A 14,561-nucleotide genomic window follows, 5' to 3' on the forward strand; every position below is an offset into this window, starting at 1 on the left:
TGCTGTCGGTGGAAGAATCAGACGCAGGCTGGGCAGCACATGGGAACAGCAGGGAGCCTGGCAGACAGCGCACAGGCCGTCCTCAGTCAGGGAAAGCCTGGGTGGGCCCTGGTCTGACAGCTGGAACCCCGACCGTGGGAGCGGGTAAAGCCTGAGGGGACAGGAGAGTCATCGGCAGCAGGGCATGTCTCTCCGACACTGTCCAATGTAGGTGTTACAACATCTCTCATGTGTTCCCCGGCCAGCCAAGTTTTAAAAACACAACAGAGACCATGGAAAATTGGGTTTCCTCTACATTTATTGCAACTGCTAAATGATTAACAACATTCACAACTTCTTAGATTTAAAAAAAGGAAAGAAAAAAGAAAAAAAAAGAAAAAACCCAAAACTTCCATTTTGTAACATCACAAATGTCTTCTAGGTTTTACCAAGGACCAAAACGCTAAAATTCTCTATATGATTTCCAGTGATGGAAACAAGCCAGAGACAGTAAGCACCCAAAGTGGTGAGTTAGTACTTTCCGGATGCCTGTCGTCCTCACGGAAGAGACCCTGGAACTAGAATGACAGAAAAGACACTGTGACTTTGACAAGGCTATGCAACCACACACCACACTCGCACGCACGCTCCCCGTGAGCAGACTTCGCCAGAGGGAGCCAGGGCGAGCTCGGAGGGCCAGTGCTGGTCCCTGGGCTGGTCCCTGGCCGACAGCTGGCACAAGGACTCGCCACCAGGCTCCGCCCCGGCTCCTATGATACCACACCCACAGGAAAAGCATCGCCTGAGTGCTCAGAGGACTTTCCAGGATCAAGAAGGAGGTGTTCTCTTTGACGTGTGCTAAAGGCTCACGGGGTCAGCTCGAAGCGGGATATCCCCAGGAGAAAGGGTGGCAGGAGGCTGCGGGGACAGAGCTTATACCCTGGTAATTCCTAAAGCATTTTACTCACAAACAAAAGCGGAGAAATCCAAGAACGAATATACTAGCACAAAGTGAATATGATGGTCAGAGCTATCTATGCTGGAGAGAAAGAGCTAGAACCTATTTGGGGAGTACATGCCTTGCTCAGGGCCGATGGGCACTCTGTGAAAGGCCAGAGGACAGAGGCCCTGTTCTCAGAGTTCCATCCATGTGCCCAACCCACAGCCAACAAGGAAGGCTACTGGAAGGATTAGGAAAGAAAAGAGATGAACCCCTACGGCTGCGGTTCCCCCAAACCACACCACCTGTGCAGGCTGCTTCAACTCTGCGGAGGCATTTCCAGCATCTCCCTGGCCATAAAGATCTGCCTGTTGCCCATGCAACAGAAGCAACCAGAAGCAAGCAGAGCCTGGAAGAGATACGGCACAGGCCTGTGACGGTGGGTGTGGGCCCGACAAGACAGAGCTGGAGCAAGCTGGGACCACAGTTGGGGCCTGTGGCTTTAAAAAAGTGAAGACTGGCCAACACGGTAACTGGCTGCTGTGTCCCCCAAGCTTGTAGTGTCAGCAGGATCCCAAGTTTCCCAGGTTTTAGCACGTATTTAAAACTTCAACACTGCTGCTTTATGAGGAAGGGCTGAGATTCCCACAGCCTGAGAACTTCGCACGTAGCTGCGAGGAGCGGAGCGCTGGGAGAAGATGGAAGGGAGGCAATCACGCGCCTGGAAATAGCAAACAGCTGCGGAGCCCGCCCCAAGAGGATGCTTTCTGTTCCGTACAAAGGCTCTGAGAAAACAATTCTTTACCCTACTGCACATGCCAAAAATGAAGCGTCTTGAAGAGTTTACACTCCCAGCCCCTTGTAGGAGAGACTCCATATGTGGTTTTAAAACGAAGCACACTGTAGTTGGTGGATTCTAAGGAGCCATGTGAATTTGGGGGAAGTTTCATCAATGTAATGATTACTCCCCAGTGAATACGGCTCTATTATACTGTTGCTAAACTTCCATTAAGTCTCTTGGGATGCACTTAAGAGCTGAGACTCCATAAATAACACGTTCATCGAATCAAGTATCTCCACTTGTTCAAAGAGCTCCGATGCTCCGACCGGCAGGCCGCACTACCAGCATGGACTTGGCTAATACTGAATTCTGTCCCCCATTTACAGTCTGCAAGCCACACAAAGACACAATCTGTCATCAGTTTGGCATCAAGTTTGCTAACAGAGCACTTCTAGAGAGAGTTCCCTGGGACGGGAAACCCGACAGGAGCTGGCTCTTGAGCACTATCCAAGGGCAGTACCCCTTCTGAGGGGGGACCAGGAAAGACCTGCAGGGGACTGGCTGCCACAAGCATTTAGAAGAAGGGGGGAAAGCAAAAGCAGATGGGGAATGATGCACTCTTTTATCCTTTAAGAAGAAGAAGAAAAGCCAGCGGAACCTCCGTACAGGACCTGCAGAGACGTTCTGTTTCTCGTGGACACACCAAACCTACTTGGGCACTGGCTCCAGGGCAGATCCAGGGCAGAGGTGGCGCTTTAAGAGTAAGTGCTCCTTCAAGCCTGATCTTTCTCACCAATGGTTTCATCTATTCAGGGAGAGAACGATTTTGTTCAAAACTGAGTTGGAAATTACGGGTGGGGAAGGCAGCTAAAAAGAGAGCAGAAAGAACGGGATATTTATATGGGCCCAAGGCCCTTGAGAACGAAAGGATTTGAAGATGCTCAGAAAGGGATGTGGCAAAGCCACTGCCCTCTGCAGTGACGGCTTCCAGATCGCCCTTACACGTGCAGGACGCAAGGCCATTTCCGCGGTGGCCTATTTCCCCGGGATGGCCGCGTGCAGTTGAGCCTGGGAGCCCTGCACCAAGGCCCGCTGTTGAGCTGCACATAGCTGTGCGGCCATGCTTGGTGAGCGTGGGGCTCGCTCCTTCAACCAAACCTGGAAGGTGAGAGGCGGGACACATCCATGTCTAAACGCTCCTGGTTACCCTCATAGAATTTTTTGATTTTTTTTGTGTATGTGTGTGGTTTGACGTTTGGTTTTGGGAACGGGGATCTCTGACTTTTCTGGAGAAATCGTCTCTACGTACCCGAATGTCAACTTAGGCAGAAAGCCCCACGCACTAGCTCACACACATACCTATTTGTTGGCCCGTTTGTGTCTGTACATCTGCATCATCCTCTGACGGAACACGTCAAATGTGTCTTCTTTGCGCTCCTGCCCGTCGGCACCTAACCCCTCCCCTTCCGAGGCAGTTCCCCTAGGAGCAAAATGGAGAGTTAGCCACACCTGAGCACAAAGCCTGGCCACCAGGAAACTGGAAACGGCACGAGCGGTCAGAGTGGGATGGAAGCATGTGGGACACACAACAGGGACAGCAAAGGAAAGGGAAAGTGAAGACACGATTCACAGCGCGGAACAAGGGGTACTCACCTGTGCAGGTGTGTGGACCTTCTGAGGAACGAGCTCAGAAGCCCCCGATAATAGCAGAAAGCCTCCCCCCGCAGGTGACAAGCTCAGTTTTAAATGAAATGCCTGCTGGATGTTAATGGGGCCTAACAAACTCTGGGCCACGTTTTCCCTGGCTAGCCTGCTTAAGGGTTCCAGGCAAAGGGAAAGTGGTTTTTATTGTTACTACCTAGAATTACCACTCAGCTTTTATGACAATAATGAATGTGGCTGAAATGCCAGGGGCCAAGGAGTCATTTAAATAGTCTGTGCAAGTGCAGCAAGGGGCCTGTAGGAACACCTGCATATGTAAACGATCTGCTTCTCATCTCATCCGAAGACTCCCTTTGTTAGGAAAACAAACCTGCCAGCTTTAAGCCATGTTTAACATGAGGGGAGCCAAGAAATCAGGCTGCAGATCAAAGGACTTAGGACCAGAATCCCAAAGAAAGCTTCTTATCCCAAGCACGCTGCCCATTCCCACCCCGGGCCCCAGCGCCTGCTGCGTACACGCTGACGGGTTCCCTGATGCCCTTCCCACAGGAGCCTAGGCCATGGCCCTCCTTCCAGCCCATCTTCTGCAGCATCTGGAACCCCAGGTTCTTGTCGGTTAACTTCTGCTGGGCAAAGTCAAAGTCCTTGGGTTTCTGAGGAAAGAGAAGAATATGGCAAGTGGGCTGCAGCAAGCACGTGGAGTGAGAGTCTGCCTGTGCCGCTCCTGACACGGTCCAGTACTGCCCCCCACCCCCCATCCTGGATTCCATAGACACTTGGGATCAAGCCATAGGCCCCTCCCCAGTTCCCAGCAACATTCTCTGAGGTGCTAAGATCATGAGGAAAACCCCACAAGAGCCAGGGGTGGGGGGTGGCCCTGAGGCCAAGGGGTTAGTAGAAAGAATCCTAAGTGGTGATAACTTGCGATGACCAGAGGGCACACCCCAGGCTGGGGGTAACCAGGACAGGGCATAGGTTTGAGGCAGGAAGGCCCCGGGAGTGCAGAAGTCAGAGGGGAGACGGGGCTGAGGCAGGAGGGGGCCAAACAGGCCATGAATCTGCTGCAGAGACAGACTGTGTGGAAAACTGGCTTGCAAGGTCCTTTCTACTCCATCTTGAACACTCTTGTGGGCTTCCAGAACTCTGAGCAGTCATTCCATCCCAGAAACCTCTCTGGCCGCCCTCAGACATTGCTCAGCAAACCCGAATGACTTGTCTATTTGTCCAGCCGGCCCTTCCCAGATCTGGGAGCTCCCCAAGGGCAGAGACTAGGTTTTACTGGCACTCTGGGATCCGTGGTCTAGCACAAAGCAGACCTCACTGAGAACTGGTACAGCTGGGAAGAAGGACAGGGCTTGAAAAGAACCTGCAGGTAAAGCCCCAGACAAGATCTGGGCCCCAGAGCTGGCTGTGGGAAGATAGGTTAAAAGGCCTGGGGGTGGGGGGGACCTCTGGAGGAGGGGCCTGCCTGGTGTGAGCAGAAAATATTTCCATTTACTCATGAATATTCATGAGCACCCACTGTCCCTACCACCCAAGCCTGTTTTTTAAAAACATTTACTAAATAAACACTGAGGACAGCCTGGGGAGGCTGAGAGGGCCACACGTGCTTCTGGGGAATGGACTCTTCCATCCTGATCCAGGCAGCTGGTGCGGGGTGGGGGGGGGGGGGGTAATGGTGAGGTTCTGAGGATCTGAGCAGGGAACAAGTATGGGAAGGAAAAGGGTGGGGAAGGCAAGGGAAAAGCTGGCCACAGGTCCCCAAAAGGCTAGCCTGCATCCCTTTAGGAAAGCTGCTCGGCTAGAGAAAAGCTGTGTGCGAAGGCCAGGCTGAGGTGTGCACAGAGAGTTGCAGGGGAAGCTTCCTCTGGGCCTGCCATCACCCCAAGGAGAGATGTTGTTTGCAGGGCACTGCTGCACGCCAGGTTAACGTGCATTTACTTTCACTCTCGAGGTATCTCCGAACCAAAGGTAGGTGCGACTGCCCCACTTTACAGATGCACAAACGGAGACTCAGGAGTTAGATGCCAAGACTAAGTGGCCAGGTTGAGCCTGAACCTGGCTGCTGCCTCACCAGGTTGTGCCCTCACCTGGGCCACCTGATGGGCAGCCGGGTGCCAGCACAAATTCAAACTGAACACATCGATTAGGACCATGAGCTTTGGGCTCAGAAAGTCCCTCCTCCCTGCTGTAACCGGGGTCACGCCAACGCCTCACCTGGCCACTGAGACTGACCGTCCATTTGCAACCGGTGTCCACCACACAGGCTTTCTTTTCCTCACCACTCGACACCAGTAGAGACCTCACTGGGTGGCCGGCTCACCTCCCTGACCTCTGAGGACCTGGGATATCCCCACATACGTCCCAGGTGACCTCACCCAGCCTTACCTGCCCCCACACATATCCGCCTAGCTGTCTGGAGTGCAGCGCATCTCCTTCAAATGACCTGCCCCCACAGGGGCTCTCCATTTCACTCAGTGGCAGCTCCATCCTCCTAAGTGCCTGTAGACAACCGTGCAGGTGCCCAGAGCTCTGGGCTTTGGCTCTTCCACACGCAACCCATCAGCAAGTCTCACTGACTGTGTCTTCACCTTCCCAGCCCTTGGCTTCTACCAGTCCCCCAACCACAGGCTGCTCTCAGCACAGCAGCCACCGTGGCCCTGTCTTCCACCCAACTGCCACCACAGGTCCCCAGGGCCTCCCCCAGAGAAGGAGCCACGCTGCTAACTTCCGTCTACAGGCCCTATGTGACCTGGGGACGCACTGCCTCTGCTTCCTCATCTCCCCACCCCCAGCTGGGTGCCACAAAGGGCTGCTTGTTGACACAAGACCAACCTGGGGCCTCTTCCAGGCCTCCTTGAATAAATGGCACCCCCAACCCCACATTACTCCCCATCTCCCTTTGACCTGCTTCTCCGTACCCATAGCACACAGGCCACAAGACTCACACACACTCCTGTCACTGTTGGCCCTGCTTGCTGCGACCTCTCGTTGGGCAGATGGGGCCTGGCACACAGGAGGTGTCCATCAGTTAATACACAAGCACACACATATTCCCTTGGCTTATTAGCAAATTAGCATGCTCTTGAACCACAATTATAGTCCACTAAATCTGAACTTAAGGGCCGGGACATTACTTTGTTCATCTGTCCAACACTTTGCACATATCAGATCTCACCTATTTGTTGAATAACTAATTACTACCCTCCTGTGCTTTGGGCAAAGCAAAACAGTTCCAAGAAATCCCTGAGAAAAAAGGCTGTTTGTTGTGCTTTGTACATTATGCCAGTCTGAAGCATGAGTGTACCTTAGTGACAAGTCACAGTGTCCTTTGAAACACTGACAAATTCTAACTATGTCATACATGGGAACTGTCATGCTCACCTTCTTTTTGGACACGGGACGACCCCGAGGTCTGTCATAGGCGATGCGAACTGGCTCATGAACTGGAAGACATAAGAAACATGTATATACACACACACACACACGTACTCTTTCCAAATTACTCAGAAAGTGAGGGCGCTGCAGTTTAGGCTAACAACCCCTCTGGTGACAGAAGGCAGCTACAACCCAGACCCCAAAGCCAGCTGTGCCCCCTGCCAGGGTCCTCTCAGGAATCATGTGATCCATGACCAGAGAGCAGAATACGGCCCAACTGGGGGCTGCCTCCATGTGGAAGAGGCTACTTAACACAGGACTCCCCGTGTTTACGACAAAGGGCTCAATGCACGGATCGTTTTCCTGACTGCAGAAATACGCTTTGTTTCAACAAATAAACTATTTGCAACCTTGTGCCCTCCTAGTATCTCTGCAACTGTTCTGCCGATAAGGAGTTAAAGTCCACATAGAATTTCCAGTAAAAAACAACCAACCATGCTTCTCACACAGAGCACCGGATCACATCATATCATTATTTTTGATGAAGGAGAATCAGCAGGTCTGGTTTTTTTCTCATCAACCACCCAAGGAAATGAGAGCTTCCAAAATAGAAAGAGCTCCCTCCACTTCTCTCCCACGAAGGACGTATGAGGCATTCAGATAGGCTGCTGCCATCAGCAGTAAGCTCTGAAGGACGTTAAGAGTAGGGCAGGACAGCTGGCAATCTGTGGTAACGCCAAGGTTTCCAAACACAAACCACAGAACTGTTCTGTTAGCAGGAGAAGCTGAACTGATGCTCCTGGGGGTGAGTGTGACCATCTCAACAACGTAGAGCACACTGGTGACACAACACGGGGCACCGTTCGCTACAACCACCTCACGCGAAGGGACTGCGGCGTCAACCCCATGTGTAAAGCACAGCCCAGGCCTGGTTGTATGGAGACACCTGGTGGGGCGGGAGGCACAAGGAATAACCTGGGCCATAGCCAGGCCATCAAAAGGCTGCATATGATGCCGTTCTGCCTACTGACCGTCTAGAAAAGGCAGAACCACAAGGCCAGAAAATGGGGAGGAGACCACAGGGAAACACAGAGACACTTCTGGAGAAAGGCTCCAGCTCCACTGCACTGGAGAAGTTCATGCCTGTACACATTTGCCAAAACTCATCAAACTGTCCCCTTAAAAAGGATGCATTTTATTGCTATTAAATAGAATCTCACGAACTTTGACCTTCCCCACGGGAAAGGAGATGACCTTCCACGGCCAAGGCAGCAGACCACATGGCTCCCACCAACCACTGCCTGAGACCAGCCCCACCTGTGTCCAACTTCCTCATCATTACTAAGCAGGCATCGCTGCCCCGGGCCTTCCAGGGGCTCAGAAGGCTGGGCACTCCCCAAGGTCAAGGGCAGGAAAGAGCTGAGATGACCCAGGCCCTTGCCCTCCACAGCCAGGGCCCCCTCACTGGACTGTGAGCAATAATGGGAGCACCAAGCAGCACCCACCACAAACGCACCGCTGCTGCACTAACACAGCAGCGTGTCCTCGGAGTGCTGACCTTACACCAGCTGGCAACGTGAGCCTCACAGGAACATTTTGGGGTGGTGTGCAAACCCGCTAGAATTATTCTAGGTTAAAAACACAAGACCAAACAACCCCATGTTCTGTTGGCCCTGGGGGAAGCTGGGGAGGGAACATCCAGGTCAGCAAGTGTAATCAGAGGCAGGAAGGGTGACAGGGACCAGTCTGGTCATCTTGCGGCTGAGCGTGGGCTGAGGGCAAGTAAATTCTTCCAAACAATCGGGCGACATCGCCTGATCTCCGCAACTTTTCATGGTCCACAACTGAGCACCACGGTTCCTCCTCAGGTGCTAAATGGAAGCTCCACGCGAGGGGGGCTGTGGTGACGGCCAGGTACTCACCTTTGGGCTCCTGGATGAGACACAGCCTCTTGGGAGCTGGAATCATGCCAACCTTCAACGACTTGCTGCTGACCCTCTTTCGGGGGAAGCAGGCGCCCGAGGAGGCCTGTGACAGGGCAGGCGCACCAGCTGGGCCATCTTCGGCCGCCTCGCTCGGGAGGCCATCTGTGGGGGGGCTGCCCTCAGAGCACTCGGACTTGGCAGCCGCTCCTGCTGGCCTGGAGGTCCCTCTAGGAGCGGAGGCCTCTTCGCCCCCCTCCTCCTCCTCCTCCTCGTCTTCCTCCTCCTCCTCTTCCTCATCCTCCTCCTCAGGCATCACCTCCGGGCTCTCCAGCTCAGCCTCGTGCTGAGGGGGATCATCTTCAAACTCTCCTTCCCCTTCCATGGGGTCATGGGGGCTCTCCTGAGAATCAGCACTCTCACCGGCGTGGAGGTTCAGTGGAGATGATGTAAAACAAATCGATGGGCATAGTTCAAATACTTTCTTTCGATAGAATTTGAAGGCTGAACTATTTTGGTCATGGAGAAACCTGGGATAAGGATGAAATACACTGGTTAACCAGAGGGTCCTCTGAACGTTCATATTTGCTGACAATGTCCAGAATAGATCCGACAAAGCTGGGAGTGGGACCAAGGAGCAAATAACCTGACCTCTTTCTACCAGCTACAGTTGATGGTGCAGCTTCACAATGAGACAGAGAAGTCTGAGGAATATTAGTAATTTAACAAAGGAGCTAGAATGTAGGAGGCCTGATTGCTTTTCAGGGGAAGAGGGTGGAGGAAAAGGTTTGAGGGAATGACCAGGGCCTGTGCTGGAAAAAGCGCCAATGCTGGAGCCAGAGATCCAACCTGGCCCTCGCCTCATCCCTTTCTAGTCTGTCACCATCCACCCTGGGCCTCTGTGTGTTCACCGTGACTGCCTGGTTCCTCTCACACTGCCAGGTAGGAGATGGAGGAAGGGATGTCACTTCTACCCCTTGTTTTACAGTGAAGCTAAGTGAATGTGGTGGCGATAACGCCTCTCTGCACCTCAGAGTCCTGCGGCCACCGTGACCTGGGGCTGTGGCTAGTGTGAGAAAACTGAAAACATGCCCGAAGATACAAAATATACTTGGACCCAAGGAAAGAAGCCCTTGTTCTTGGCTGGGACAACTCAACCTCATGACTATGTTGGTTCTTCCCTAATATATTAATGCATAATCCTATTCTGATAAAAGCGTCATTTTTTTCTGGATTTGAACGTGATTCTAGACTTCATAGTTAAAAATAACTATGTAAAGGTATCTGGGAGAACTTTGAACAAATCAATGAAGGGTTCCAGCCCTACCAGGTATTATAAGGTGTATGAAGCCTCTATAGTTAAAACAGTGTGGTACTAGTCCTTGGACACATGGACAGAGACACCAAGAGAAAGGCCAGAAACAAGGCATCTGATGAAGGTGGTCTCTCAAACCAGGGCAAAAAAGATGATCTTTTCAACAAATGGTGTCAGGACAACTGGGGAGCTTTCCAGAAAAATATTTAATTGGATCCACGTAGCACCCTCTGCTCTGGAATAACCCCACACAGATAGGGGATCTAAATGTAAAACTGAAGCCATACAAGTGCTAGAGAAAAAGATATAAATGTCTTTATAACCCGTGTATGGGGAGAGAATTTCTATGACTCAGTATCCAGGTGCAATAAAAAAGAATTGAGAAATTTGATTACATGAAACACTTCTGCACTGCAGAACAAAGCATAAGCAAAAGGAAAGATAAACATCAAACTAAGAAGGAAACGTGCAACTATTTCACAGGTAAGAGCTCCTAAAAACTGAGAAAGAAGAGGCACCTGGCCAACTCAATAGCCAAGAGGGCATGGGACTCGTGATCTCAGGGTTGTGAGTTTGAGCCCCACGTCGGGTATAGAGATTACTTACATAAATATTTTAGAAAAGATTTTATCTTTAAGTAATCTCTACACCCGATGTGGGCCTTGAACACACAACCCTGAGATCAAGAATTGCACGCCCTTCCTACTGAGGCAGTCAGGTGCCTCAAAAACACAATCTCTAAGAACTTGTGCCCCACAAAAGACTGCTAGGATGAGAAAACAAGTCACAGACCTGGAGGAAGTATCTGCAAATCATACACCTGATAAAGGACTCATACAAAGAACATACAACGAAGCCTCCAACTTGATTAATAAGTAAATAAATGTGGTCCAATCAAAGCTGGACCACAGATCCAAACGGGACACTTACATATAGAAAGCACATAGGCACACTTGAAACACTCAGCATCACTAGTCCTTGGAGAAATGAGAACCAGAGAGTGACACCGCCTCCCCGCACTGGGACACTAACATGGACACTGATGCTAACAAGTGCTGATGAGGACGGGGAGGAACTAGAACTCTCATCCCGGCTGCTAAAAATGCAAAATGGTTGCAACCACTTAGAAAGGCAGCTTGGCAGTTTCTTCAAAAGTTAACCATGGACCTACCATGGAGCCAGCCTTTGCTCTCCTTGGTATTTACTGAAGAGAAATAAAGGCCTATATGCAAATTCTCACAGCGGCTTTATTTGTAATCATCCCAGACTGGAAACGTCTCAATGCCATCAACAGGTGAATGGGTAGATAACTGGTCCAGCCACACAATGGTATACACTCAGCAACAAAGAGGCGTGAACTGGGGATACATGCAACAAACACCGCTGAATCCAAGTAATCGTGCTGAGTAAGGAGCCAGACAAAAAGCAAGAACAAGGTGCATTGACACAAAATTCTAAAAAAGGCAAACTATTTACAACAACAAAGCTGTTTTTTAAAAGACAATCTTTTTTTTTTTTTTTTTTAAGGGACAAATGAATAGTTTACAGAAAGATACACAAAAGACACTGAAGTTTATGAAAAGATGTTCATGGCACAAAAACAGATATCCAGATCAATGGAACAGAATAGAGAACCCAGAAATGGACCCACAAACGTATGGTCAACTAATTAATCTTTGACAAGGCAGGAAAGAATATCCAATGGAATACAGACAGTCTCTTCAGTAAGTGGTGCTGGGAAAACTGGACAGCAACATGCAGAAGAATGAACCTGGACCACTTTCTTACACCAGACACAAAAATAAACTCAAAATGGATGAAAAACCTAAACGTAAGACAGGAAGCCATCAAAATCCTAGAGGAGAGAGCAGGCAAAAACCTCTTTGACCTTGGCCGCAGCAACTTCTTACTCAACACGTCTCTGGAGGCAAGGGAAACAAAAGCAATAATAACTATTGGGACCTCATCAATATAAAAAGCTTCTGCACAGCGAAGGAAACAATCAGCAAAACTAAAAGGCAACCAATGGAATGGGAGAAGATATTTGCAAATGACATACCAGAAAAAGGGTGAGTATCCAAAATCTATAAAGAACTTATCAAACTCAACACCCAAAAAATAAATAATCCAGTGAAGAAATGGGCAAAAGACATGAAGAGACACTTGTCCAAAGATGACACCCAGATGGCTAACAGACACATGAAAAGATGCTCAGTATCACTCATCAGAGAAATACAAATCAAAACCACCATGAGATACCACCTCACACCATGGCTAAAATTAACAACTCAGGCTGTTGGCAAGGATGCTGAGAAAGAAGATCTCTTTTGCATTGCTGGTGGGAATGCAAACTGGTGCAGCCACTCCGGAAAACAGTATGGAGATTCCTCAAAAAATTAAGAATAGAACTACCCTATGACCCAGCAACTGCACGACTAGGTATTTATCCAAGGGATACAGGTGTGCTGTTTTTTTTTTTTTAATTTTTTTTTTTTTCAATGTTTATTTATTTTTGGGACAGAGAGAGACAGAGCATGAACGGGGGAGGGGCAGAGAGAGAGGGAGACACAGAATCGGAAACAGGCTCCAGGCTCTGAGCCGTCAGCCCAGAGCCTGACGCGGGGCTCGAACTCCCAGGACCGCGAGATCGTGACCTGGCTGAAGTCGGACGCTTAACCGACTGCGCCATCCAGGCGCCCCAGGTGTGCTGTTTTGAAGGGGCACATGCACCCCAACGTTTATAGCAGTGCTATCGACAATAGCCACAGTATGGAAAGAGCCCAAATGTCTGTCGTCAGATGAACGGACAAAGATGTGGTATATATATACAATGGAGTATTACTTGGCAATCAAAAAGAGTGAAATCTTGCCACTTGCACCTATGTGGATAGAACTAGAGGGTATTTGCTAAGCAAAATTAGTCAGAGAAAGACAAATATCATATGACTTCACTCATATGAGAAATTTAAGATACAAACCAGGTGAACATAAGGGAAGAAAAGCAAAAATAATATAAAAACAGGGAAGGGGACAAAACATAAGAGACTCTTAAATGTAGAGAACAAACAGAGGGTTGCTGAAAGGGTTGTGGGAGTGGGGATGGCCTAAATGGGTAAGAAGCATTAAGAAAGACACTTATTTGGAGGAGTACGGGGTGTTATACATAGGGAATGAATCACTGAAATATGCTCCTGAAATCATTGTTGCACTATATGCTAAGTAACCTGGATGTAAATTAAAAAACAAATAAATTTTTTAAAAATTACCAAAAAAAAGAAAAAATGTTCAATTTCACTCATAAGAAAAATGAAAACTAAAATTTCACTGCGGAAATTAGAAATTTCTCATGAATCCTATTGGCTCTAAGGTATGTCAAAAGGTAACAGGTGGGGACTGGTACTCCTGACACTGCGTGGGGAGTGGCCCTTGGGGAGGAGAAGCCGCATTATTTACTGAATTACGTTTGCAATGATCTTGGACCCAATAATCCCCCTTCTGAGAGATAACGGAAGATTTTCTCCACAAACACAAAGCCATTGTGCATGAGGCCATTAAAGGGGCCATAAGAGCAGTGTGAATGCCTGCAGCTACGGAGTGACCCTGGTGTGGCTGCATGTGGAGAATGACACAGTGGACAAGAGAAGGAGGGTACAGGTGGGACAGGCAGAAGGGGACTTCTGGATAGGTTGTGAAAGGAAAAAAACAAGGTACAAAAGTGTCTACTACATACAGAAGGTCATTTGTGGTGTAAGAACAAAGGGGGAAAGGCACACACACTAGAAACGAATGAAAACAGTTTCCTACTGATAGGTTGAGGGGATGAGGCTTCTCTGAGCTTATCTTTTGTTAATTTTTACTTTAGAACCATGCAAATACCATACTTATTTTTTACATTGAATTAAAAAGGATAGGAAAAATAGTCTCAAAACTGAACCTCTGTAGAAATAAATAAACCTGACTATATGTCAAATTGTTGACATGACCACACCCACAAAATGAATGAACTCAAACAACTACTGAGCACATCAGAAGTATCATTTTTCTAAAGGAAAAGAAACAAAAAGTCACCTCGGAAGGTCTTTCCTAAATAGGCGTGCTATTGGGTGCCATCATTCTCAAACTACTCAGTGAGCACTGGGGGACAGAGTAAATCATTCCACCTAATGTTACTGTACAATGAGGGGCTCTCTGTATGGGCAAGGTGGGGACAGAGCCTTCTAGGGAACACTGCTGAGAAAAGTCTGTCAGAGAGAGTGACAATGAACCAAAACCATGGCAGTGCCAGGTGCCCAGGATGATGGAGTTCTCGCTGGGGAAAACAGCCAATGAAATGCTCCTGGGCTGTCCCCTTCAGCCGGAACTGCCTGAGTGAGGTCGTGTGTGTAGCAGGTAGCCCAAATACGAGAACTGTAAGGCCCAGCAGGCCCCAAGGTCACCAGGACTATAAAAGACAGGACCAGGCTGAGCACCCATGAAACCGTCAGTGCTCCAAGGGGCTGGTGTGGGTCTCACAGGGAAACAAGAGGCATGCCAGTGCAGAACTTACTCAAGGTTCCTATCAAGCATGCTCGGTCACAACTGGGT

The 14,561-nt window shown here is 49.4% G+C and overlaps 1 protein-coding gene across 7 annotated transcripts in view; it reads right to left on the reverse strand.

Annotated features, from left to right (window-relative positions):
- Positions 1-280: 280 nt before the first annotated feature.
- Positions 281-14,561, reverse strand: part of SUGP2 (SURP and G-patch domain containing 2) — a 32,287-nt gene continuing 18,006 nt past the window's right edge. For 4 of the 7 annotated variants that reach the window (XM_047095356.1, XM_047095351.1, XM_047095355.1 and 1 more), the window contains 4 exons: positions 8,663-9,192; positions 6,747-6,808; positions 3,879-4,015; positions 281-3,180 (listed from right to left, as the gene is read on the reverse strand). In XM_047095356.1, coding sequence (XP_046951312.1) covers positions 3,060-3,180; positions 3,879-4,015; positions 6,747-6,808; positions 8,663-9,192 — 850 coding nt within the window. In that variant the 3' untranslated portion in view covers positions 281-3,059. The remainder of the gene's footprint in view (positions 3,181-3,878; positions 4,016-6,746; positions 6,809-8,662; positions 9,193-14,561) is intronic. The other 3 variants (XR_006965035.1, XM_047095353.1, XM_047095352.1) reach the window with 3 other exon arrangements.

Source organism: Lynx rufus, unplaced genomic scaffold (genome assembly GCF_022079265.1).
Source record: "Lynx rufus isolate CCGP_SWC_20201006 ecotype Redwood Valley unplaced genomic scaffold, mLynRuf1.p SCAF_4, whole genome shotgun sequence".
NCBI classification, from domain to species: domain Eukaryota; kingdom Metazoa; phylum Chordata; class Mammalia; order Carnivora; family Felidae; genus Lynx; species Lynx rufus.